The sequence below is a fragment of the Erpetoichthys calabaricus genome, chromosome 10 (genome assembly GCF_900747795.2).
Source record: "Erpetoichthys calabaricus chromosome 10, fErpCal1.3, whole genome shotgun sequence".
NCBI lineage: Eukaryota > Metazoa > Chordata > Cladistia > Polypteriformes > Polypteridae > Erpetoichthys > Erpetoichthys calabaricus.
In genome coordinates this window covers 15,002,579-15,029,279 of record NC_041403.2, presented here as the reverse complement: position 1 = coordinate 15,029,279, position 26,701 = coordinate 15,002,579, and the positions used below count along the sequence as shown (strand labels likewise).

At 36.9% G+C, this 26,701-nt stretch overlaps 1 protein-coding gene across 11 annotated transcripts in view; it reads left to right on the top strand.

The window, feature by feature from the left end:
- The window catches only part of dock7 (dedicator of cytokinesis 7), a 281,118-nt gene that overhangs the window by 134,821 nt on the left and 119,596 nt on the right, over positions 1 to 26,701 (top strand). For all 11 annotated transcript variants that reach the window (XM_051932685.1, XM_051932692.1, XM_051932691.1 and 8 more), the window contains exons 15-21: positions 1,415 to 1,532; positions 2,917 to 2,987; positions 3,587 to 3,725; positions 5,920 to 6,021; positions 17,042 to 17,128; positions 19,798 to 20,029; positions 22,107 to 22,271. In XM_051932685.1, the coding sequence (XP_051788645.1) occupies positions 1,415 to 1,532; positions 2,917 to 2,987; positions 3,587 to 3,725; positions 5,920 to 6,021; positions 17,042 to 17,128; positions 19,798 to 20,029; positions 22,107 to 22,271 (914 nt within the window). The remainder of the gene's footprint in view (positions 1 to 1,414; positions 1,533 to 2,916; positions 2,988 to 3,586; positions 3,726 to 5,919; positions 6,022 to 17,041; positions 17,129 to 19,797; positions 20,030 to 22,106; positions 22,272 to 26,701) is intronic.

The window sequence follows — 26,701 nt, the reverse complement described above, 5'->3', positions numbered from 1 at the left end:
TCTGCCTGTGTTTTATTTGACTTAAAGATATCTTAATAAAGTTGTTTTGTTTGGTCTGTACTGGTTGTGATTTTTATGTCTATATATAAAAAGTAAAAAAAAAAAAAAAAAAAGTAAAGGGTACTGTAAGAATACAGTAATAATAATAAACCTCCATTATTATTATTATTATTATTATTTTTATTATTTGGCAGACACCTTTATGCAAAGCAATTTATAACATTTTAGGTATAACTGGTTACATTTCTGTTGTTTTTCCAATTGGAGCACAAATATGTGAAGTGACTTGCTCATGGTCACACAGTATCAGTAGCAGGATTTGAACCAACAAGGTTCAGAGTTTGAAGGCTTGAAATCCAAAGTCTTAACCACTATGACCCATTGCTTGTAGAACTTGTATGTTTAGTTGGAGAAAATTCCAACTGACAGGTGCCAGAAGCTTATAGATGGTTACAAAAAACGTCTGGAGGCAGAAATCACTGCTCTTGGCCAATTTGTTTATTAGGTTATAATTTGTTTTTAAGTTATTACAAAGATATTCATAATTTGCATCATAAATGTTCCAACTTACTTCTGTATTGGATAAACTGGTGAGGAAGGCAAGCTCTATTGTAGGCATGGAGTTACAGCCACTGAACAGGATCATCTCCAGACAGAGGAGCAGCTTTAGCGACAGACTGCTGTCACTGTCCTGCTCCACTGATCGTTCCTCCCCCACACTATGTGACTCTTCAATTCCACCTGGGGGTTGGATGGGGACGTTAACATTATTCAAAGTTATTGTCTGCTATACCAGTTTTACCTGCATTTTTATCACTCTTTAATATTGTTTTATTGTTTTTTTTTTTTTAATCAGAATGCTGCTGCTGGAGTATGTGAATTTCCTCTTGGGATTAATAAAGTATCTATCTATCTGTCAATCTGTCTGACTGACTGACTGACTTCTGGTCCAGATGAGCCTCCTCCTTGATATTATGACCTTATAGCAGCGGGTTAACATTGTATAATATGCTGTATATTACTCTTAATTACGTATAAACTGGCCCAAGCCATTTTGTTTGGATGCATGACTTATGCTTTAGTTTTGAAGTGCGTTCATATTCTTCAGCCCAACGCAAACAGAGCTTTACATTGTATAGTGCTTTTCTGTATGTAACACCACCTTAATCTCGTTCAAAAGTATCTAAAAATGCAGTTTTCAGTTAGCATCACAGATTTCCTTACTTACTTATTTAATTGTATGACCTATGTTATCACTCTCTGCTATATGATTTTGTGTGAGCTTCTGATGCTAGCTTTTTGTGTGTTAGCATATATGAACATGTGTAATGCTTATTTTTAGTTATGTTTAATGTTTATATTCGGCTTTGACATTTTATTTCTGATAATGTGCTTTTTGTTTCTTTTTTGGCAGGAATTTGCTTTTCGTATATGCACAAAGTCTTAACTTTGCAAATCGTCAAGGTTCAGCAAGGAATATTACTGTTAAAGTTCAATTTATGTGTGGCGAAGATCCCAGCAACGCCATGCCGGTAAGGACAGTTCAGCTTTTAGTAACTTTTTGTATTACTTGTCTTTATAGTTTTTAGGCTGTGATTTTTTTATTTGTTAGAGAAATAGTATATTTTTAACTTTAACATATCTCAGTTGCATTTGTTTTATCAGTATTCCTTCACAATAATATCATCTTGTATCTTTATGGCCTTTGTTTTTGTTCCAGTACACTTGCTATTCATATGCTTTTTTTTATGTCAGATGGTTTTGACATCTCGGTTGATGTCGTTTTACCACCTGAGCAAATTTACTACTTGTGTGCTCCTTTGTAGTTTCCTCCCTTTGCAGTCTTGGCTTATTTTATTTGTTTAATTGTTAGATTATCTTTGTCAGTGAAGCAAAAGGAATCCATTTCAGTACCTTCACATTGGTCTTCACTAACAAAGAGCACAAATGTGCTTGTTGCACTTTAATTTCAACTGTTATTAACTTTTTTCCTTTCACCCTATGCATTGAAGCATCCATCCATCCATGTTCTAAACCTGTTTTTACGGAATAAGGTTGCGGGGAAGCTTGAGTCTATCTAATGTAAGGGCTAGTTCAGAGTCAGTGGTGGATAATCTCTAGTGCTAGTATATTAGCAATGTGATTAATCAATAGCAAAGTGCTTAACAAAATTTGAAGTCAGTTATAAGTAATTAATGAAATCTTTTTTAAAGAAGTGAATTTCAGGCATACAATTACCAAAGGAAACTAATGTTCATAGGATGGCACGGTGGCGCAGTGCTGGCGCTGCTGCCTTGCAGTACGGAGACCTGGGTTCGCTTCCCGGGTCCTCCCTGCGTGGAGTTTGCATGTCCTCCCCGTGTCTACATGGGTTTCCTCTGGGTGCTCCGGTTTCCTCCCACAGTCCAAAGACATGCAGGTTAGGTGCATTGGCGATTCTAAATTGTCTGTAGTGTGTGTCCTGTGGTGAGTTGGCGCCCTGCCCGGGATTGATTCCTGCCTTGCACCCTGTGTTGGCTGGGATTGGCTCCAGCGGACCCCCATGACCCAGTGTTCGGATTCAGCGGGTTGGAAAATGGATGGATGGAAGAAATGTTCATTAATTTGTTAAAAAACAAAATACACAGTAAAATTTTAAAATTAATGTATTAAATTAGACAGTTTTGGTACTTTTACAACATAAAAGAAAAAATAACTAAACAAAACTAATATTTGTACATTTCTAACTAATTTCATCATTCTTTTCCCGGCAGTGGTGACACACTGATATTTCTGCTTTTACACAAGCTGAATAACATTTTTAGGTGTTCCATTACATTTTCTGAAGGAAAGCAAATGCAATTTTTCTGCTTTTTTGAGGAACGTTTGTGGTATATAATACATCTGATCATTCATTTTGATTTCATGCTTTTACAGGTAATATTTGGAAAATCCAGTTGTGCAGAATTTTCCAAGGAAGCTTACACAGCAGTCGTGTACCATAATAGGTAATCCAATTAACCTAATTTCTTTCCCGTCTTCTTCTTGGTGAGTGTTGACATTTTGCAATTGTTTGTGTGATGTATGGTCAGTACTGTGAATCTGTTTAGAGCGTGCAGTTTGTAGGAAATGATCTTCAGGTATTGCTTTCTGCTTTATTTGTTTTGAGTAATCGGTGATTGAAGTGAAACTAGACTTTGACTCTCTCATTTGTCTTCTTACAATGCTATCCCACCTTAATGGTTTGTCTTCCTTTGTCAGAGGGGAAAATTGATGGTACTTCAAAACGTAGTAGTTTGGCCAGCTATTCCACTGCTGCCTTTGTGCCTTACCAAGTGAGCAAATAGAGAGCCCTGTTACAAATGTATTTGGACATGTTTAGAGATTTTCAGGAGTAAATAATGAAAGTCAAATTTTTGCTCTTGACATGATAAAGTATATAAAGTATACAGCACAAAATGTTCTCTGGTACTCCTAATACTAATTCTCACCCCCACGCAAATGTGTCTTACACAACTTGTTCCTGGAGAGTGGTGGGTTTAGATTTGTATCAAAGCTGTTTTGACTTTTCAAATTGTAATCTTGTGTACTTCTTTCTCAATCTTAGATCACCAGACTTCTATGATGAAATTAAGATCAAACTTCCTGCAACTTTGACAGACCATCATCACATTCTGTTTACTTTTTACCACGTCAGCTGCCAGCAGAAACAAAACACTCCTTTAGAAACACCAGTTGGATACACGGTATTAAATCTCCTTTGTCTGTTGTTAAAATAGAAAAGTTCAATAACAGCGCTTTTTAATTTTAGACTGATAGTTTCAATCTGTATTTGTACAACTGAAAGTTTTCATGTGTTAAAAATGTTTTTCAGCTTATGTGAAATAACATAAAATCACATAAGCATACAAACACCTTTGAACACACACGCTGGTTGGTTCAGCTATTATGAATACTGAAATTTGGTAGTGTGACTAGGCTCTGTAACACGTTAGTTAAAAAGCTGGCATAAAATCACAATTTAAATGCAGGGTTCCTTAAAATAAATCACATCAATTATATTGACACAGAAAAAAAAAGTTTGATACGCACATATTGTTTGAATTTTCTTACTAAGGAAAATATTTTTTTTTTTTATAATAGTTATTTATAAATAGTTATTTTTATTCAAGAATTGGCAATTACTTTATTTCAGGGTAAATTGCAATGAGATTGTTTTCAAGTTGCATGTTGTTTCAGACATAAACATATGAAAGTACAGTTTTTGTTTTTTTGGATCATGTAAGGCAAAGTGCAAGCTGCACTAAGATCCATGATGACCTTGTCTAGTCTATCAAATAATCTTCTAAGCTGTTGTCACAATAACAACAGGCTACTAGGGACATTCTAAGTGAGATTTTACTTTGGAATTTGGAACTGCAATAGTACTTCACAAAATCAATTGTCTTAAATAAGTTACTAATGGAGATTGCATAATTGGAATTTAATATCTAGAAAGGAGATTTTTGTGTTGATATTTGGTACACTGTATTAATCCCCAAGGGGAACTTGTCTTTTCGGATGATCTTTGGAGGTCCAAGCACAGGATCAGCCATTGTACAGTGCCCCTGGAGCAATTTCCAGTTTAAACGTATTGCTGAAGGGCCCAACGGAGTAGGATCTCTTTCTGTCAGTAATGGGATTTGAACCGTCAACCTTTCAGATAACCGTGCAGATCCTTAGCCTCAGAGCCACCACTTAATATCTTAATCAAAATAAATGGCAATATTAAAAGGTCTGCCTATTTCAAGTTCAGAAACTAAGAATGAGTTGAACAGATCAGGATAGAATGCCTTCAGGTTTAACACATGAAGCTAATTCCATTTAAAGAAAACAGGTTTATGAATGTGGAGTTTAGGTAACACATGTTGAAAGTGATTGTAGTTTAATAAGTTTTCTTAGTATAGTATGACTGATGTTGGTTGGGGCAGCACGGTGGCGCAGTGGTAGCGCTGCTGCCTCGCAGTTAGGAGACCCGGGTTTGCTTCCCAGGTCCTCCCTGCGTGGAGTTTGCATGTTCTCCCCGTGTCTGTGTGGGTTTCCTCCAGGCGCTCCGGTTTCCTCCCACAGTCCAAAGACATGCAGGTTAGGTGGATTGGCAATTCTAAATTGGCCCTAGAGTGTGCTTGGTGTGTTTGTGTGTGTCCTGCGGTGGGTTAGCACCCTGCCCGGGATTGGTTCCTGCCCTGTGCCCTGTGTTGGCTGGGATTGGCTCCAGTAGACCCCCGTGACCCTGTGTTTGGATTCAGTGGGTTGGAAAATGGATGGATGGATGATGTTGGTTGGAGTGTCAGTCCATTAAAGGCCACACTTGCAGTCTTGCCAATTAACCTAATATGCACATCTTTCAGTTATGGTGTAAACATAGAGTATCTAACAGTTGCAAAATATATGTAAGCAATGTTAAAATCAGTTCATTTTATTTAAATGGTTTGCACCTCTGCCTCATAGATTTAGAGTCCTGGGTTCATATCCTACTTTGCTCTGTGTTGTCATTTGTCCTGTCCATATTTCAGGTACTGTATTAATGGGACTCTATATTGGTGTAAATTGTTTGTTCAACTTTGAGGTTAATTTCTGTTTTAATTCATTTAGTTTGTGTATGTATGTAAACATTTTATCATTTAATGATTTATTTTTATTAAGTTATAGTTTTATTCCACGAGGAGTGTTATTAAAAAAATAAACGGAATTGATTGTTGTCACCCAGTTGTTGTCTGTGTAGAGTTTCTGTGATATTTCGGTATCTTTATGTATTTTCCTCTGAGTAATGGTTTTTTTTTCCAATTTACCAAAAACATTTGTATTTTGAGGCTTCTTTGGCATTTTTCTTTGTTGCAATTTAGCACTTTTGATGAGCTAGTCTCCCCCCCCCCATACTTCTTCTTTTCTTTTCCTCAGTGGATTCCAATGCTTCAGAATGGACGTCTGAGAACTGGCCAGTTCTGCCTCCCAGTGTCTCTAGAGAAGCCACCACAGTCGTATTCGGTCCTCTCTCCAGATGTAAGTTGTCTTGTAATGTGCGGCCATTCATTGCAAGTGTTTTGTGTTTGTCTTTTTTAGTGTTAAAATTGAATTGTCCATCATAGTCCAAAAATACAATTAATTTCTGCAGTTTGCAAGCCTACACACATTTTCAAAACAGGTTACTTGCATTTGCACATAACATTTAGATGAAAAGACATAAGGAAAAAGTTTTGAAAATATGTTAAAAAAAATGCATGTAGAAGAAAGATTTGTATACTGTATATCTACATTCATCATAATAATGCCACTTGTAAATTAACTCTGTTGTCATCAGTTACCGTCTAAATCTACACAAGTTATTTGTGTTCAGTTGTAATAACTGATTGTTTTTTTGAATAAATCAGCTGTCCCATTGTTCTCCTATTCTGGGTAATGAATCTGAAAGTATAGGGACAACTATGAGCATGTGTAGTGCTATTTTACATAGCAAGTTTGTCCTGATCACCCATACATTGATGAAGCAGTTGAGAAAATTCACCATAAAAAATGAAAATGTATATCTATACATAAATGACATACATATTCTACAAACAGCAAGTGAATGTCATGTATAGTATATAAAGAAAACTGTTTTGACTAATATTACATTTTGTTAATTCATGATACTGAAGAATCAGCTATGTCATGCTGGCTCCCTACTAATTCATTAATTATTAACTTAACTAGACATTAAGCCCGTTACAATAACGGGCACTAGAATAGTAGTGCATAAACATTAGTAGGAACAGTCTATATTAAATGGCAAAGGACCTTCTATTTTCTATTACAGTAATAACTGGCTTGTATGTGGCTATAATATGCGTCACTGTATTGTGTGCCTTTAATTTTCTCTCACAGTAATACATCTCTCCAGCAAGCATTTTAATCTGTGCTGGCGTGCAGCTGATTATTGTATGTATGGCTTCTCCCCAGCAACGGATTTTATGTGCGCGAAAATAAATCTACTTTTAAAAGTCATCCTATTGTAATATCATGAAAATTCATATATTTAGGAAAGCATTTTACACTTTACCGGGCCAAGTTTGTTAATCGCAAATCTGACATCCTCAGAGTGAACACTTGCACAACAACAAACACTAATCCCACCTCTTTGGGGAAGCTGGTCTCTGCGTCTCAGTACCCGATTGGATTTTTCATGCGTTATGTTTTAGGTCTTACCTCATTTACCGAAATCCGATTGGATCGGCCACACGATATTTTATAGGTCCCGCCCTCTCGGTCTTGTGTGACGCGTCAGGCAGCCTTTGAAGCATCGCACCGTGCCCTGCGCATGTGCACTTCACCAGAAGACACACACACTCGGACACATGGACGCACACAGGGATTTTATTAAAGAGGATAACTGACTTTTTAAAATGGAGAGACATGAGAAGATGCTCTATTACATGCAGCTTCATGTAATTGTTTTTTGAAGATTGCTATTTCTGTCACAACACTCACCTCATCACCTCATATGTGGATTGTGACCTTGTGACCATACAATATGCCATCTGTGATACAATATATATACAGTCATATGAAAAAATTGGGAACCCCTCTTAATCTTTGAATGTTTGTTTAACATTGGCTGAGCTTTCAAAGTAGCAACTTCCTTTTAATATATAATATGCCTTATGGAAACAGTAGTATTTCAGCAGTGACATTAAGTTTATTGGATTAACAGAAAATATGCAATATGCATCATAACAAAATTAGACAGGTGCATAAATGTGGGCACCCCAACAGAGATATGACATCAATACTTAGTTGAGCCTCCTTTTGTAAATCTAACGGCCTCTAGACGCTGTCCTCCTATAGCCTTTGATGAGTGTCTGGATTCTGGATGGAGGTATTTTTGACCATTCTTCATACAAAATCTCTCCAGTTCAGTTCAATTTGATGGGTGCCGAGCATGGACAGCCTGCTTCAAATCATCCCATAGATTTTCGATGATATTCAAGTCAGGGGACTGTGACGGCCATTCCAAAACATTGTACTTCTCCCTCTGCATGAATGCCTTTGTAGATTTCGAACTGTGTTTTGAGTCATTGTCTTGTTGGAATATCCAACCCCTGCGTAACTTCAACTTTGTGACTGATGCTTGAACATTATCCTGAAGAATTTGTTGATATTGGGTTGAATTAATCTGACTCTCGACTTTAACAAGGGCCCCAGTCCCTGAACTAGCCACACAGCTCCACAGCATGATGGAACCAGGTGCTTTTCTTGGAATGTGGTGTTCTTCTTCTGCCATGCAAAACGCTTTTTGTTATGACCAAATAACTCAATTTTTGTCTCATCAGTCCAAAGCACTTGGATCTGGCTTGTCTAAATGAGCATTTGCATGCAACAAGTGACTCTGTTTGTGGTGTGAGTGCAGAAAGGGCTTCTTTCTCATCACCCTGCCATACAGATGTTCTTTGTGCAAATTGCACTGAATTGTAGAATGATGTACAGATACACCATCTTCAGTTCTTGCAGGTCTTTGGAGGTGATCTGTGGGTTGTCTGTAACCATTCTCACAATCTCATGCTCATATGCCGCTCCTGTATTTTTCTTGGCCTGCCAGACCTGCTGGGTTTAACAGCAACTGTGTCTGTGGCCTTCCATTTCCTGATTCCATTCCTTACAGTTGAAACTGACAGTTTAAACCTCTGAGATGGCTTTTCGTAGCCTTCCCCTAAACCATGAGACTCAACAATCTTTGTTTTCAGATCTTTTGAGAGTTGCTTTGAGGATCCCATGCTGTCACTCTTCAGAGGAGAGTCAAAGGGAAGCACAACTTGCAGCTAACCACCTTAAATACCTTTATATCTCATGATTGGACACACCTGTCTATGAAGTTCAAGGCTTAACGAGCTCATCCAACCAATTTGGTGTTGTAAGTAATCAGCATTGAGCAGTTACAGGCATTCAAATCAGCAAAATTACAAGGGGACCCTCATTTGTGCACAGCCAGTTTTTCATGTTTGATTTAATTTCATAGACTAAATACTGACATATCACTGTTATCTTTTTTGTTGAAAGTAGAATAAATTATTATGCAGGCTGAGATGGGTTCCCAAACATTTTCATATGCCTGTAATTATATTTCATTTGGTGGTATTAATATTGTGCCTAAAAATAAGATTTTGGGATTAGAAAAGCAAGTGTTTCCTTCTTTCCATTTCTGCCTTTGGAACATTTTTTTTCATATGCCACAGTATGCTTGATGCTCACATGCACAATGACTCACTCTCTGCAGTATTTAAAGAAAGATTTCCAAAAAGGAACCACATCTGAATGGAACTATAGCAACAATCTTAAATGATAATTGTGGAAAAATAACAATCTTCAGTCTGCTTAATCCAGTTCGGAGTCTTATCGCAGCAGCACTAAGTGCAAGGCAGGATAAGGCCATTAACACTAGAATTACCAAAGCCTATGAAAAAACTCGGAATCCCGGCCTACCTTAAATCCCTTCGCACCTCTCCGTCTGCGTCTTTTGTCATGTAAATGTGTCGATCAGCACAAGCAGCAAGCGGCCTGCTATCCCATCCCCCCACCCACTGCCGCAGCTCAATTCGCAAAGAAGGTGCTCAGTGTTTATCATGGGGTGAAGTGCCTGGAGTTGTAGAGGGTAAGTAATATATCGTCATTTGGAATACATGCATTTCATGTGTGTTCCGTGTCTACAACAATCCATGTAAAAACTTTGCTAAAACAGAAACGTTTTTCATGTTTTAGTTATAATTGACAAAATGTAGACAGGAAGTGTATAATGTGTGAAGCATCAAGTCCAAATATCAAATATACACTTTCACAAAAGGTACAAGTATAACAAATCAAGTGTGCTTTTATTCAAGAATATCATCCACTCAGAAACACAAGACAGACATTGGGTCAGTGAACCAAAAGAGTCGGGGTCATCAGGCGCTATTGATAAATACAGTTGTGTGTCATCAGCATAGCTGTGGTAGCTCACATTATGCCTCAAGATAATTTAACCTAATGGAAGCATGTAAATCGAAGCGCAGCAGATCCAGGATAGATCCTATGTGTCTTTAAAGTATAATTACCACAACTAACAATAATTTTCTACCTGTTAAGTAAGACTCAAACCAATTTAGGACAATGCCAGAGAGGCCCACCCATTGACTAAGGTGATTTATAAGAATATTGTGATTAGATAAATGACTTCTGTCCACATTAACCTGCAAGTCATTTACTACTTTAACGAGTACAGTTTCTGTACTGTGATTTGTTCTGACCGAAACTTGTCAAGAATAGCATGTTTATTCAAGTGATCATTTAGTTGTGTAATGACTAGAATTTTTAAGGATGGCAGGTTAGAAATAGGTCTAAAATTGTCAAAAATAGAAGAGTTAAAAGATTATTTTTCTTGAGCAGGGGTTTAACAATAGCTGTCTTAAGACAGTCTGGGAAGACCCCCATATCTAATGATGAATTTACTATATCAAGCACACTATCAATTAGCTCATTGGATACTTCTTTGAAAAAGCTTGTTGGTATGGGGTCAAGGATGCAGGTGGAGGGTTTCAACTGAGAAATTATTCTATATAGATTGGGTAAATATATTCTGGTGAAAGAATTTCATTTGCTTAGAATGGAATACCAGGATTTAATAGGATCAGCTTTCTGTGGATGTACTATATTATTTCTAATATCATTAATTTTGTGTTTAAAACATTTTTTGGAAAAAAATTTTTGGAAGTTTTTTGGAGGCATTCCACTGAGTGACCTGGGTTTAGCAAACAATCAATAGTAGAGAATAAAACTCTCGGATTACCAGCATTATTAACCGTTGGCCTTGTGGATAATAAGCAGACTGATAGCATTCATGTAACAATTAGTCACGTGCTGCATTAAGGGATTCACTTCACTTGTACTGGGCTGTGTAGGGCGATGACAAGGTAGATTTAAAAGAAAAGTCTCATTCATTTATGGAGATTGTTTGAATAGGAGAGCAAAGTGTTGAGAAAAGGGGAGAGGGAATGAGCACTACAAGTAAACAAGTGAAAATGATCTTTAAAAAAAAAAAAAAACTTAAGCAGATTGCTTAGATTTGGTTGTTGTGAAGCTCTGCTCCATGGCTTTACAGCTGAAAAATTAATTAATTTAGCAGCACAGACTTTGGGTGGCAGCAGCTTATATAAATTAAGTAAAAAAAAAAAAAAAATTCCTGAGTGACAGAGGACTAAAATTAAAATTTTGTGTAGTGTCACAGTATACAGTCCCCTTCAAAAGAAGTGGAACAGCAAGACCAATTAATTTGTTTTTACTGTTCACTGAAGACATTTGTGTATGAGCTCAAAAGATGAATATGAGAAGAGAGGTCAGAGTTTCAGCTTTTATTCCTTGCTACGTTAAACAACGTAGAACAGAGCACATTTAGTATCAAACCAACCAGTTTTTCAAGTGAGCTAAAGTATTTGAATAGAATGTTTCCAGCTAAATTGAAGTCAAAAATACTTAATATTTGGTTGCAAATCCTTTGCTTGCAATAACTGCATCAAGCCTACGACCCATGGACCTCCACCAGATTTCTTGTTTCTTCACTGGTTATGCCTTTCCAGGCTTTTACCACAGCATCTTTTAGTTGTTGTCTGTTTTTTGGGGCTTCTTTTTTCAGTTTTCTCTTCAGGATGTTTATAAAGTGCTTAGTTCAGTTTGGTTATGGTCTGGGGCCTCATGCATAACGCCGTGCGTAAAATTCGCACTATAACATGATGTAAGCACAAAAGCCGAAATGTGCTTATGCACAGAAAATTCCAGATGCAGGAATCTGTGCGTTTGCCAACTTCTGCGTTCTTCCGCTACATAAATCCCGCTCAGTGTGGAAATAAACACACGTGCACGCGCCTGCCGTCCCGCCCCAACTCCTCCCAGAATTACGCCTCTTTGAATATGCAAATCAATATAAATAGCCCTTAAGCCCAGCGTTCTGTGAAAAGGCAATGGCAAAAGTACAAGGAAAAATAGAAGAATTTCAGTGAATACCAAATGGAGGCAAAGAAAAACGTACTATTTGTTGGTTTAAACAGTTATATAAGCAACAAAAGGAAGCTGATCGAGTGACATAGCGTGTCGGAGAAACTCGAAAGCTCAAGTTCACAAAGTCGCACAGTGCCCAAAATAAAAAAAGAAGTTGTCAGATATCAAAGTCGGCGTGAAAAGGCGACTCGTAGCCCAACGTCTGAGTGTCATATGAAAGCTTATTAGGGTATAGTGAAAAAAAAAGGCACACAGTGTGAAAAAAGCATGAAATGTCAACTTTAATCTCGAAATTTCCACTTTAATCATGTAGTTTATTTTGCCATTAAAGTAGAACATCATAAATTTCATCTTAAAATTGTTTAATTTATTAGTTTCTCAAATCCCATCATAACTAAAGTAGCACGTTAAATGCTTTGTTGTGTATTTGATCTTATATGTGCTCTATGTGCCTGAATCACTACTTGCTCTTCCTCCGACAGGACACAGAATTCATTACATTCGTAATATTACAGCTCTCTGAATAATTAAAATACTGAGAAGTATACGTGATATCATTTTCATGATGATATGTGTTAAAGCATGTTATAAAACATGGGAACACGGTGGCACAGTGATTGTTCATGTCTTACAGCAAGATGCTTGCTGCGCCATACGCGACCTTCAATGAAATGCTTTTTTACTGAAGTACTGTCTTTTTCAAACGTACTAATCCCCAATTCCTGTCCTTACTTTTCTTTCTCCAAATACCCAGTCGCCGCACAATCAGCTCTGTTATAGACGTTAAGCCATCTGTAAGCTTAGAACGCTGATTCTTCAAAACTTTTAAGGAACAGCGAAATATCTTCGTAATGATTAATTATTCTATCCATCTATCCTTCCAGTGTCGTGCCAGCCACAGCATGAAAACAGCGCGAGGCAGGAACAATCCGTGAAGAGCGGAGAGCCAGCTCCTTGCTAGCACTGCGGCACCATGTAGTTAAAGTTAGTTTTATCTGTATAATATAATCAATATATTTTGCTGCATTTTATCTTAAAAATGATATCGTCATCATATGTAAATATGCGCTTTACAAAGTGGCTCAGGTTGTGCAATATTATAACTGTATCATAAGTACACTTACCTCACGGTAACTTGCAAGTACAAACAGTTCTACAAGGAGCACTTGATGGACTGATTGAGTGTGTTTATAGTTCTTGGGATGAAACTGTTTGTGATCCGCGAGGGCCGAACAGGAAAGGCTGTGAAGCGTTGGTCAGATGAGAGCAGTTCAAATATTGAATGGCTGAGGCAGAGAGTGCTTGATGCTGTATACCGATAATTCTCTTTCCAATCGCTGTAGATCTGTGATTCACACTCAGATACAGTGATATAAATACTCAGTGCGAGTAATATGGGAAAAGATGATCCGCTGTGGCAACACCTAACGGGAGTAGCTGACAGAAAAAGAAGAAGGTGCAATGAGAGTAACAACACTAAAGCAGTTATGGTATTTAGAATAGTTTGACCATTATATTGTTACAGGTTAATTACAATCAGATGCATTAAATTTATGAACTGTATGTGGTTAATTTCAGTGTATTTAATAAAGCCGCCGTCGTGGATGTGGATCTAAGAAAGGGTAACCACACAGGAACAGTAGCACTGCTTTGACGCTGGGTGCCCGCCAGTCTGCAAAACCGAGCGGAGAACTTGCATGCGACAGGGTATAAGGTACCGTAGAAAAATGCGTGGCTTTACGCCAAGTGTAGGTTTTATACATCGCAATTTGAACGTGGAAACATTCTTACGCAACATTTCTGTGCGTACGCACCGTTTATATATGAGGCCCCTGGTGATTAACTTGGCCAGTCTAAAACCTTCCATTTTTTAACCGTGTTGTACTTTTTTTGGATCATTGTCTTACTGCATAATAAAGTTCCTCAGATTAATTTGGGTGCGTTTCTCCATAAATTGTCAGGTAATATGTTTCTGTAGATTTCCAAGTTTATTCGGCTACATCCATCATGAGTTACATCATCAATAAAAATGATTGAACTTGTTCCAGAAGCTGCCATACAAGCCCAAGCCATGACACAACCAGATGAGTATGCATGTTTAGGATCATGAGCAGATCCCTTCTTTCTCCATACTTTGGCCATTCCAGCACTTTGGTGGTCTCATCAGTCCATAAAACTGTTGTGTCTCATCTCTGTACTTGTTACGCAAATTCCAATCTGGCTTTCTGATTTTTACTGCTGATGAGTGGTTTGCATCTTGCAGTATGGCCTCTACATGGTTGTTCTCTAAGTCTCCTTTGAACAGCGTACAGTACTATGGCATTTCCACCCCTGCTCTTTGAAAGTTGATCATGATGCTATTGATCACTACTGAGGTTTCTCTTTACTGCTCCCACCATTTGTCGTTTTCGTGGATGACCGGTTCAATGCCTGTTGCTCAGTACACCAGTAGTTTCCTTCTTTTTCAGGACATTCCAGATTGTGGTACTTGGCTATGCCTAAAGTTTTTGAAATACCTCTGATGGATTTTCCCCTTTTTCTCAGCTTCAGAATGTCATGCTTTTCTCTCATAGACGGTTCTCTGGTCTTCATGTTTGTCTACCCTTCCTAACTACAAATGCAGTCCTCACACCATAAGCTAAAGCATAAACTGAGAGTACATATCCAGGGCTACTTAATGATTAAACTGTCAATTTTATTTGAAACACCTGGGTAACAAGAAACACCTGACAGCTTGTCATGTTTCAATAATTTTGCTCACTTGAAAAGCTGGGTGTTTTGACACAAAATGTGCTCAGTTCTATGCTGTTTAACATATCTAGATGTAAATACCAGGAAATAAAACCTGAAACTCTGATCTCTGTTCTCATATTCATGTTTTAATCCAACACACAAATGTCTTCAGTGCACGGCAAAAGCAAATTAATTTGCCTTGCTATTCCAATACTTTTGAAGGGACTTTATTACGATTGTGCTAATTGGAAACTCTTAAAATACATGAACTTGGTGATTGAAATAGCTTTACCTAAACCTTTATTTAAGTAATGTATACAAACTAGATGCACTGAATGATGAACTTTATAAAATATTGGTTATAACTAAGGTTGATGCCACTAAGTGAACTTTTACATAGAAGTAAAAGAAGCAGAAATCATTATCAGGAGACTTAGAAACACCTGCATGTTGTCTGCAATGAAAGAATGACAGTGACTGTGACATTTCTGACACTGCTCAATAAAGTGGTTCGTTTGAACATTTATTTTCTCCACCAGACTGTCATCAGCCAATTATATAACAGTCCAGATAATCATGATCAAACTGCCATCTTTAGATAGGGGTTACCTATAAATGGGCAAAAATGACGTAAAGGATTATCAGCAGTAGTATAAAGCTCATCCCAAACAAAAACATTGTGGAATCTTGGTAAGTTGAAGCCAACCAAACAGGTGTCAGATTTATTGGCTTTGTCAACGTCTGATGAACAGTTCACATCATTATCACTATCGCTTGATTTGAGTAATGAGCCAGTTTCCGTTTATTCAGTTTACGACTTTTGGTTTGCTGTTGTGTTTTGTGGTTTAAAGCTCTTCCGCCTCATGAATATTGATGAGTTACTGTAGAGTTATTATAAAGTGGCAGAATACATAGAAATATTTAATTTTTTTACAGCATGATGTCATTTTTTTCTCTCTTCTTGTCTTTTTAACTCTTATGCCTCACACTGAGTCGACTGCACCCTCAATTTCGTTGTTCCTTTGTAAAAGTGACTCTGTCTGTCTCTGTATTATATAGTACCTTTCACTCTGTCTAATACATATATTGTAAGAGAATTAAGTTTCCATTAAGTGTAATGATTTCTGGTTTTCAAACCAAAGTCACGCTTGAAGTTAACAACAAGCAGGTTGATTGAAATTGTTGAAGTTTTGCATTTTTAAGTGTTCTTGTTATAAATTAACAATGGTGCGATAATCAACATCAACTTTTTAACAAATTACTGGATAATTTCTCTAATTTGATTGAACATACTTTGATTTGGTAATATGCTTTGGTGGTATCTTGTGTGCCCAGGTCACTTCTTCAAACCACACACTATGATTTACTTGTTTAAAAAAAAATTGTTCTCTGAAGCATTTCTTAGACCCTCTAGTTATTTTTTACTGTGCAGAATCCATTTCTTCTGTTTATATTCTGGCTAACTCAATTGTATGTTTGTTGCTATGTTTTAATTTAGGATGCCACCATTTTTTTTATGCTTGTTTACCGATTATTGCCGGGCTGCTGCTGCTAATGGGTGTCTGAGAGTATGTGTGTGTTGCATAACAACTTTTGCAACGGTATTAAGGTCAGCACGGTGCATTTCTGAGTGTCTGAGATTGCTGATTTAAAACAAAACCTAGATTGGATTTATTAAGTTTTTAAGCTTTTCCTTGGTGCCATGCCATCCTTTGTAATGCGCCATTGTGGTCAATGTATGTTTTTTTAATTTCTTGAAAGCACTTAACTGCAAAGCCAAATTTCGCGTGGTATATGCATATATACCATGTTTGTGAAGAAATAACTTCAACTTTTAAATACCAAACTTTTAACAGTGAACATATAAAATCTTGACTAGTACTTTTGCTGGAGTATGTGAATTTCTCCTTGGGATTAATAAAGTATCTATCTATCTATCTATCTATCTATCTATCTGTCTGTCTGTCTGTCTGTCTGTCTGTCTGTCTGTCTGTCTGTCTGTCTGTCTGTCTGTCTGTCTGTCTGTCTGTCGATCGATCGATCATAAGAGAATTAAATGTCCATTAAGTGTAATGATTTCTGGTTTTAGAGCATAATTATAACCATTCTATTTTAATAAGAACATAAGAAATGTGACAAATGAGAGGAGACCATTCAGTCTATCAAGCCCGTTTGTTTAACTAATAGCTATGTTGTCCCAATTTCTCATTCAGATTCTTCTTAAAGGGTTTTTATGGTAGAATTTAATGATTGAAACTTAGACTTTTACTGTTGATTTTTTTTATTATAGGTGCCTTTACCCGGAATGAAGTGGGTTGACAATCATAAAGGTGTTTTCAATGTCGAAGTTGTTGCTGTTTCTGCAGTGCATACTCAGGTAATGCGCATTATGCCTATTTAAGAAATTTCAAAGTCAAATCTGAGAACATTGTCCTATGTTGATAATGGCTTTATTTTCTTCATTTTTGATTATACCAGGACAGTGGGAGCACTGATCCTAAATGTGATGTGTATGGCTTGTGGTTTAATAGCATTTGCAGACCTTTCCAGAACAGTGTTCCATGTCACTTTTTCATATTCATATAAGCTAGTGGTAAACTGCATTGTAATCATTTTCTTAATTCTCCTGCTCTGAGTGGGCAGTCTGTGTGCATAGCTTTGCTTATTCTGTTGAAGTTCCATGTTCTTCTGGCAGTCGACCTCTTAATTCACCGATAAGAAACTCTCAGTAGAACTTCTTTTACATACACAGTATGAAAAAGAAGCTTGGCTAAGTCACCTCCTGTCTTTTACACAGAGTTCTTTATAAATTTTCAAAGTGTCTTTTTTGTTCTGTTTATTCTTGCAATCAAGGTTTCTAGCAGAATTTAGGCCTCACTGGCATGTGCATTTATACAGAATGAAAAACAGGGATCATTAAAGTAAAATATCAACCTTAAATGGGTAGAGGAAGAATTCATATGGAATGAATACAGTAAATTATTCAGTATCCACTGGCTGCCTCTAAATTCACTTATGGGGAGCATCTGATGCTGTAGCTGTTTTCATACAGAAATGACATATCCTCTTGGAGCTATTATTTATCCTTGTATTTTATAGTGACATATACAAATTATAAAATTTAAAAGCCAGTGATACAGATTAACACTTTGTATGTCAGACTTTAGGTGATACACGTACCAATGTGGTATGTCAGACTTTAGGTGATACACGTACCAATATGGGAGACTCATTGAAATAATAGCAGTGTACAAAATGAAAAAAACAGCCTGCAGAAATATATTTCATAGTAATATTTTAATGCAGCTTCCAATCAGAAACATCAGTCAGTCGGATCATTCATTTTTTAAGTTTGTCCACACTGGTCAACAAGCATTTTGCTGCTGGGATTCTTTCACCTGTACTTAAACAAACTTCCCTTGCTGACTCCAAATCTGAAAACCGTTTTCATCCAGCATGTCCCATTTTTTAGTTATGATGTGCCAGGTCTTGGATAACTAGGGTGACTGGACAGTAAAGGCGATGCATTTCAGTATTTAAGAAATCAGTTTGGTCTCGAGAAAAGTGAAGCCAAAATTAAGGAAGGTGTTTTTGTTGGCCCTGAAATCCGTGAACTGATGCTTGACGATGAGTTCTAAAGGAATCTGAAGCCCACTGAATCAGCACCCTCATTCGTGCAGGTTGTCCAGAATTTTCTTGACAGTCACAGAGCAGAGAATTATACTGAGCTTGTGGAGAATACGCTGAAAGTATATCAGCTTATGGGAGCCAGAATGTCACTGAAGACGCATTTTTTACATTCTCATCTCGACTTTTTTCCACCAAATCTAAGCAATGTCAGAGATGAGCACGGGGAAAGATTTCATCAAGAAATAAAGGTGATGGAAAACTGAAATTGGGAAAAACTCACTCCAAGCATGATGGGTGACTACTGTTGGTTCTTGCAAAGAGAGATGGATGTGCAGTACAAGCGCAAAAGCGAGTGCCTCCAACATTTTTTGGGCATTCTGACCTCACTTTTATATTGAGGTAAATTGACATAAATATTCTTTAACGTGACTCTGGTATCGTCTTCTGGTTTGTTTTCAGAATAAACACATTCAAACAATTTTGGTGGGACATAGTCCAAACTCTAGATATTGTGTTGATATATTATATTGATATTCAAAAGTGTCAAAACGGCAAAAATCTCAAAATTGTATCTCAAAAATCTGGTGTGCTAGCTTCATTACGATTTCATATATGAAATCAGTGTAGCAAACTTGATAGAGAGCTGGTCTGAAGGTCCCAGAAGCAAACAAAGCATATTTTTTTGTAGACGAGTGCCATCCATCCATTTTGTAATGGGATTATTCTATAGTGGATTCAGAATGCATTCAGACTCCTTCATTTTTCCACATATTCATATGTTGCAGCTTTATGCTAAAATCATTTACTGTAAATTATTTTTTCCTTCATCAAGCAAAAATAGGATTTTCAAACTTTACCAAATTTGTTGAAAGTCAAAAACTAAAATATCCCATTGACACAAATATTCAGTCCCTTTACCCATACTTAGTTGAAGCACCTTTGGCAGCGATTACAGCCTGGAGTTGTCTTGCAAGTTTAAAAACATTTTGCAAATTTGCAATTTTGTTTCTTTTACTTTTTTCCCATAATTGTACAATGGTACTGTTTCATCTTAATTTTGTCTCTTTTTTAATGCTATTTATTTGTTGTTTATCTGACCATCTATTTGTCATGTATTTTATTGATTTTAATTTTTTGATCTTTTTTCTTTCTTTTCTTTTTCAATGCATGTAATGAATTTTCCTGGTGTCCTTATTTGGGTCAACCAATAAATTATAGTGATGTAATTTTTCCCATATATCGTGATTCCTGGTTAAGAGATAGACTCATAGTCATAAAATGATTCGGGTGTAGAAGTAGAAATGATTAGCTTGAGCTTTACAGTCCAATAACCTAACCAAAAGGCCACAAAATCATTTGTGATTTCTTATGCCATTGTTTTTGTAGTTCTGATTTTTATTTTGTTTCTTATTTTAGGACCAGTACCTTGACAAGTTTTTTGCTCTTGTTCACGCGCTGGATGAGCACATGTTCCCTGTTCGGATAGGGGACATGAGAATAATGGAGAATAATCTTGAAACTGAGCTAAAAACCAGTATTGCCGCCCTGAGCTCTTCTCAGTTGGAGCCAGTTGTGAGATTTCTCCACATCTTGTTGGACAAATTGATTCTGCTTATTGTGAGACCTCCCATCATTGCAGGCCAAATTGGTAATATGTTTCTTTTGATATTATGCATAGAGAGAAATATTTTTAAATAAATCTTTTCTTTGTTTACTTTTGATCACAAATCCTTTACAAACTATGTAGATGTAGTATTTTTTGCCCTCATATGTTTAATGACATAGTAGTTAGACTACCAACTAGCATCTGATTCTATGTGGAGTTTGCATATTCCAACTGAGTCTGCATAGGTTGATTGGGGATTCCAAATTGACCCTTTTGTAAATATAAATCTATCTATCTATCTATCTATCTATCTATCTATCTATCTATCTATCTATCTATCTATCTATCTATCTATCTATCTATCTATCTATCTATCTATCTATCTATCTATCTATCTATCTATCTATCTATCTATATCTATATATATATATATATATATATATATATATATGGTTGAAATAGTTTACTGTCAAATAAATGCAAAGAGTACGCGACACGTGTTTCGCCCTCGTTATGGGCTCATCAGGCGTACACACGTTAGGGGCATCGCCTCTGGCGCTGACGTCCAAGGTTCGATTCCTGAGAGGGAGTGCAGTGGAGTGTGTACGCCTGATGAGCCCATAACGAGGGCGAAACACGTGTCGCGTACTCTTTGCATTTATTTGACAGCAAACTATTTCAACCATTCTATGATCTGCTCCTCACAAACTGAGGGCACCGTGGCGGATGTTAGCAGATTGCTGGCTAACCACAAGCGTTACCTGGAAGTTAACCACCCATACAATCAGATTGTGACACAGACTACGAATGCAATGAATATATATATATATATTATATATAATTTTTTGAGCAGATATATATATATAAAGGAACACTTTGAAAGCACATCAGATCTCAATGGGGGAAAAAAATTCCTGGTGGCTGTCTCTACTGATATGGACTGATATGGTAATGTGTTAGGAACAAAAGGATGCCACATTGTTTGATGGAAGTTGGTGGAAAATTATCAACCTACAGAGGGCTGAAGTCAAAGACACCCCGAAAATCAAAGTGAAAAAATGATGTGGCAGGCTCGTCCATTTTGCCAAAATTTCATTGCAGCAACTCCAAATCGTACTCAGTTGTTTATAGGGCTTGCTCCTAATGAGACAACGGATGGTGTACTGGGGGATCTCCTCCCAGATATGGACCAGGGCATCATTGAGCGCATGGACAGTCTGAGATGCAACCTGCTGGCATTGGATGGACCGAAACATAATGTCCCAGAGATGTTGTTTTGGATTGAGGTCAGGCGAGTGAGCGTGGGGGCCAGTCAGTGGTATCAATTCCTTCATCCTCCAGGAACTGCCTGCATACTCTCGCCATATGAGACTGGGCATTGTCGTGCACCAGGAGGAACCCAGGACCCACTGCACCAGCATAGGGACTGACATTGGGTCCAAGGATTTCATCCCGATACCTTATGGCAGTCAAGGTGCCGTTGTCTAGCCTGTAGAGGTTTGTGTGTCCATGGAATTACTCTTTGGACCAAAATGTGCTTTTTTCTAAGGAAGAGACAGCAACTTCATCATCTCAGAAAATAGTCAATTCTTTGAAAAGGAGCATCTTAAATTGGCTGCAGTATTTCATTTATAATCTAAAAAGAAAAGGGAATTAACAATCTGTGTTTAGAACACCTGTTCAGTTCTTTAGGGGCATAATGTAACTATTTTCAGTTATTTTTATTATTGATTTGATTATTGTCATCTGTCAGAATTATGTGTTGCAATTATTTTCTTTATGTATTTGTTCTCCCATTTGTTTATTTGCTTAGCTGTGAAGGAAAAAGCTTTTTAAAGTTGTTAGTTGTTTATAATTTTTTTAAAATGAAAACGTTGCATTTTTTACTTCCGTTAGTACATTAGTTAAATATTCATTTGTCCTAGCCAAAAGAAACACTTCAGATTTGCTCAATGGACATATTCACTGATTGCATTATTTAAATAATACAACTTTTGCACAAATTCATTTTCATGTTGTTTTGGTTAATGTACTGTACTTTTTGTAATAACCCACAGTCCAATGTTTTAGGCTTAAATAAAAATTGATATTCTTTTTGATAGTTCTTTTTCTTTTTCAGTTAATCTTGGCCAGGCTTCTTTTGAAGTAATTGCGTCTATTGTAAATAGACTTCACAAATATCTTGATAGTAGCCAAGACCAGCATGGGAGAAACAGCATGTTGTCGTCATATATCTATTATGTATTTCGTCTGCCAAACACTGATCCTAATTCTCCATCACCAGGTTTGTACCTGTTTGTTTGTTAATTTTTTTCATGTTTTCCATTTTTGTTAGGACTTAACCACTGGCCAGTTAATTAAATTTCAAATATGTAGCCAACGGCTGACCAATTAATTCTTTACAGTGCATATCTGTGTTTTTATTTGGAAAATCTATGTAATACTATAAGAAAAAAGTTAAACAAGTTGAGGATTGATGATTACTAATTCATTTTTGTCCACAAATTATTTTGTACATTTTCTCACAAAAGTACAATTGTTGCAGGTGGGTATTCTAATGCGGTAGAATGGAATAATAATCTACCTTTATAAACTTATAGAATGCCAATCTGGAGCATGGTGCCAGTCTGGCATGCCTGCATTTTCGGCCAGAATGTCCACCCTGCTTTACTTAGTGGCATGTATGGTTTTGTTGTCTCTCTGACAGACTTGCCTTATTAAATTAAATGAATATACTTAACAGTAACTTAGTTCCATCCATCCATTATCCAACCCGCTGTATCCTAACACAGGGTGGTTTGCTGGAGCCAATCCCAGCCAACACAGGGCACAAGGCTGAAACAAATCCCGGGTAGGGCACACACACACCAAGCACACACCAGGGACAATTTAGAATCGCCAATCCACCTAACCTGCTTGTCTTTGGACTGTGGGAGGAAACCCACGCAGACACGGGGAGAACCCAGGAAGCGAACCCAGGTCTCTTCACTGCGAGGCAGCAGTGCTACCACTGTGCCACCAGTAACTTAGTTTTAATATTTAAACAAAGACCATTAGTACTGATGTCATCTAATTTAGTAGTTGAAACCATCATTTACACTAATTTGCTAATAAATCATCCTCCAGCTGGTTTAGAGGAATCATTTTACTGTTAGGACCAATTAGAAAACCATCCCAGAGTGCCTTAAAACCTGTTCCTCTTTGTGTTACATCCACATTTGATTCCAGCATGAAGATATCTAATCTCTTCCATTTTACCTGGTCTATTGCTTCAAAATAATGTTGTAGGTTTTGCACCTCAACTTAGTGGCAAGCTGTTTAAATATTTCATAGGAATGGCAATCTGCTCTTCCCTATGTTGTTTTTTTATTTTATTTTCTCATTTACCTCATATATATATATATATAATTTAACTTGTTTTTAGGGTGTTTTCCCTTTAAATATATGTGTAGGAACATTTTTATCAAGTTTAAGTAAATTTTGTAAAGAATTTCTTTGCACTTGTAATCTTAAATGCGCTTCCCTCCTTCTTCCTCTGCTGTGTTTGACCTGTAATAGTAGTCTATGGTATTATGCATTAACTGTATCAGGTAAGAAATTGAATCACTGAATTATTCTGGTATTTTAATTTTTTTTTTTTGGTTGAAATCATATTTAAAGCTACCACAGAGCTATATTTCCAGTTGGTGTGAAGCAATGGGCTTGCCATACAAGACAAAGGAGGAAGACTGAGACTGTTTGTTGAAAGACACCCATGTTATGTCACTGGATGGTATAATCTAATGTCCCTGACATTCTGAATGCACTTAAACTTGATTTGGTCATTGACCTGGAATGTAACTGATGGCATTAACCTTCAGTTTAGTTATTTAGTAAAAATATAGTTCTGTTAATGGTAAATCCAGTTGATTCTGTCAAATAAGTTGAAAGAAATGGGTTACTGTGATTGCAACTGTCTGGCGTTAAAGGAGGTTACTTTGGGTTAATTGAGAAATCCTTGCCATGCGTTTTTGTCCTCTTTAAATGCAGCTTTGTTTTTTTGCCAAATGTGTATTTTAGGATATTTTTTAATTTATGAATCTTTGCTTAACATAGAAGGTTTCTCAAATTAGAGGTTGGTCTGATATGTAATGTCTCTGCCCTCGCAGCTTCATATTCTAATGAAAATATCCTGACTTTATGTCTCATATTTCTTAGAGGAAGCCACATATTTATATTTTCATTATAATGTGTGTCTCTATCCCACATCTTAGGTTTACATTAGGTAAACCTATCTATTTATACTGATTAAATCAGGCTTCTGTTACAGCTGTACTATATCCATGTGCAACAGTTCCATTTCTTATGATACGTTCTTGAATTAACAGACTAAGAAATGAGTTTCTTCCCCTTTCTTTGCTTACTTTTTTGTCTTTTCATATTTATGAAACTTAGGACTTGGCATTTGGTAGGGTCATGGTTTATTTAACTATATACAGGTGGTACAAAACGGTTGGTTCTTTTTTTAGTGAAGTTGACTCTTTTAAGAGTAAAAAATGTCTTGTTTACTATTTAAAAAAAAAAAAAAAAGCGTGAACACTTCCTTTTTATATTTTTGTTCAGTATTATAGAGACCTGATTGGTTTTGATTTAGTCTGCTCCATAGAGATGAAAACTAAACATCAGGTAGTGGGTGATCCTGCCGTCTTGTGCCAAGTGATGACTTTTTATCATGAGAAGCTGTTTATGTCTCACTTTGAGACAGTGGTGAACCCAGCTGTGTCACACTGATCTGCCCTTCTATGCCAGTCATCGAAAAAGGCTGTGTCTCTTCTGCCCAAACGTCCTTCAGGCTTGAAAATGTTGGATGTCTTGACTTTCTGCCAGTTGAACTAAAAAAGTATCTATTTCTGATTCTAATTCGTAGTTTGTGATACTGCCGTGTCTGTGAATAAGGACAAAGGAATTTCTTGTTTAAATAAAGCATAGGCTCATTTTCATCTTGTTTTAATCCACCCTTTCTGTTCAGTGGATTCTGGTTACTCCTCTATTATTTATTTATTGTTTCTGGTGAGGTAACTGACAAAAACACACCTTGCATAGCCTTAAACTTTAATAATAATGCTAATAATAATATAGTTTTTTTAAATCAAGCATTCAGAACCTTTTTGTCCAAGAAAGTTTATTCAAAGGAGCTTGCTTTAGTGCAGAGTTTTTTTCTGTGAACTTGAAATGATTCGGAAAACAGACTGTGTAGACTGAGTGATCTCCGTCTATTGTTAAAATTGACCTTTTCTTGTGTGCTTTAGTTTATGCTGTGGTCTCACAGAATGGGTAGTTGAAGGGTGGTTCATATCATGCTTGAGCTTCACTTGCTTGTTATTTGAGAATTTGCATCAATAGTGCAATCATAGTTAATTATGAATAGTGTTGATGGGCGGAATTTGTTGAAGCATTTTTCGCAGTGAATAACCGCTAATGTTGTTCAACGAATATTTTCTAGGAAATTTGCCATGTGACTGGCTTAGGTGAACAATTTTTTTCCCCCAAGCACCCTGTAATGCTTTGCCAGGCCAGCATGACATCACAGAGCTGTAACAAACATGCGCAGAACTTTCACACAAGCCTACTGGAAGAGCATTGCCAATGTGACCATAGCTTGGTCACAAGCACAAGAGGAAAAAAAAATATGCTGTTTTTTTCTAATGAGATGTGCTGAAGCCAGCCCGTCATTGGTCACTGAAGCAGTTGACGATGCTGTGCGATTATTTTCCCTGTTCTCTAACCATACAACTTCCTTCCACTTGTGTGTATTTCAAACCCCAGAGCTCTTCAGTTGCTGTGTCAGTGTCAGTGTACCTAATAAGGTAAAAATGGGTCCCAAAGCCGCAATGGTTGAGAGACACTGCCAGATTTTCATCCTGCATGTGTTTAAAAAAAAAAAAGAAGTAAATAAATAAATAAAAATCTTGCAGCATTAATGAGTATTGCCACCAGATAAATAACACTGATCCCTGTGTGCCAGCACCGCATGGCTAATTATACACTCAAATTAGCCATGTGCCCAGTGACATTCTTAAAACAAGCCTTAAAGGAGCCCTTCCCCTCATCAGAAAACCCAGAACAACACATTGTGAAAGAAGAGAAACAAAAAATGTATTACTTTTTACAGGGCGTTAATTTTTTCTTGATGGAAGGCAGAAGTGTGCAGCATTTGTATTGGCACATGGGAAACAAAAGTGAAGTTCCCACTGTAGCCGCAGCTGTGGCTTCAAAAAATGGGACTCTTAAGTACCCTCACCGCCGCTTTCTGACATGACCAATGTGTGCCTCAAGATTGGAACCCTGTTAGAGCAATGGCCTTTATTTTGTTTACTTATCACTAGTTTATTTATGGTGTTCGTCCCGTCTGCGTCTTTTGTTGGTTGAGGCACATAATTGGACACAATAATTGGTCCTGCATAGTTAGCAATGTTTTCCTGAGTCCCCTAGGGACACTTAAAAGACAATTTCCTCATTATAATCCACATAAAACTAGTTCAGTTCCTTCTTCCACATTGACTGCAGTGCAGTTTGTGGAGTTCGGCAAAGTTTACAAACTTTTCCATGATTTTGCTGAGCTCAGGGTGAAGCAAATTCAACAGGGTTTACTCATCACTAATTCTAAATAATTCAGTTCAATTAAAGTCAATTCAGTTAATTTTTGTATATCACTCTTCACAACGTGCAGATGTA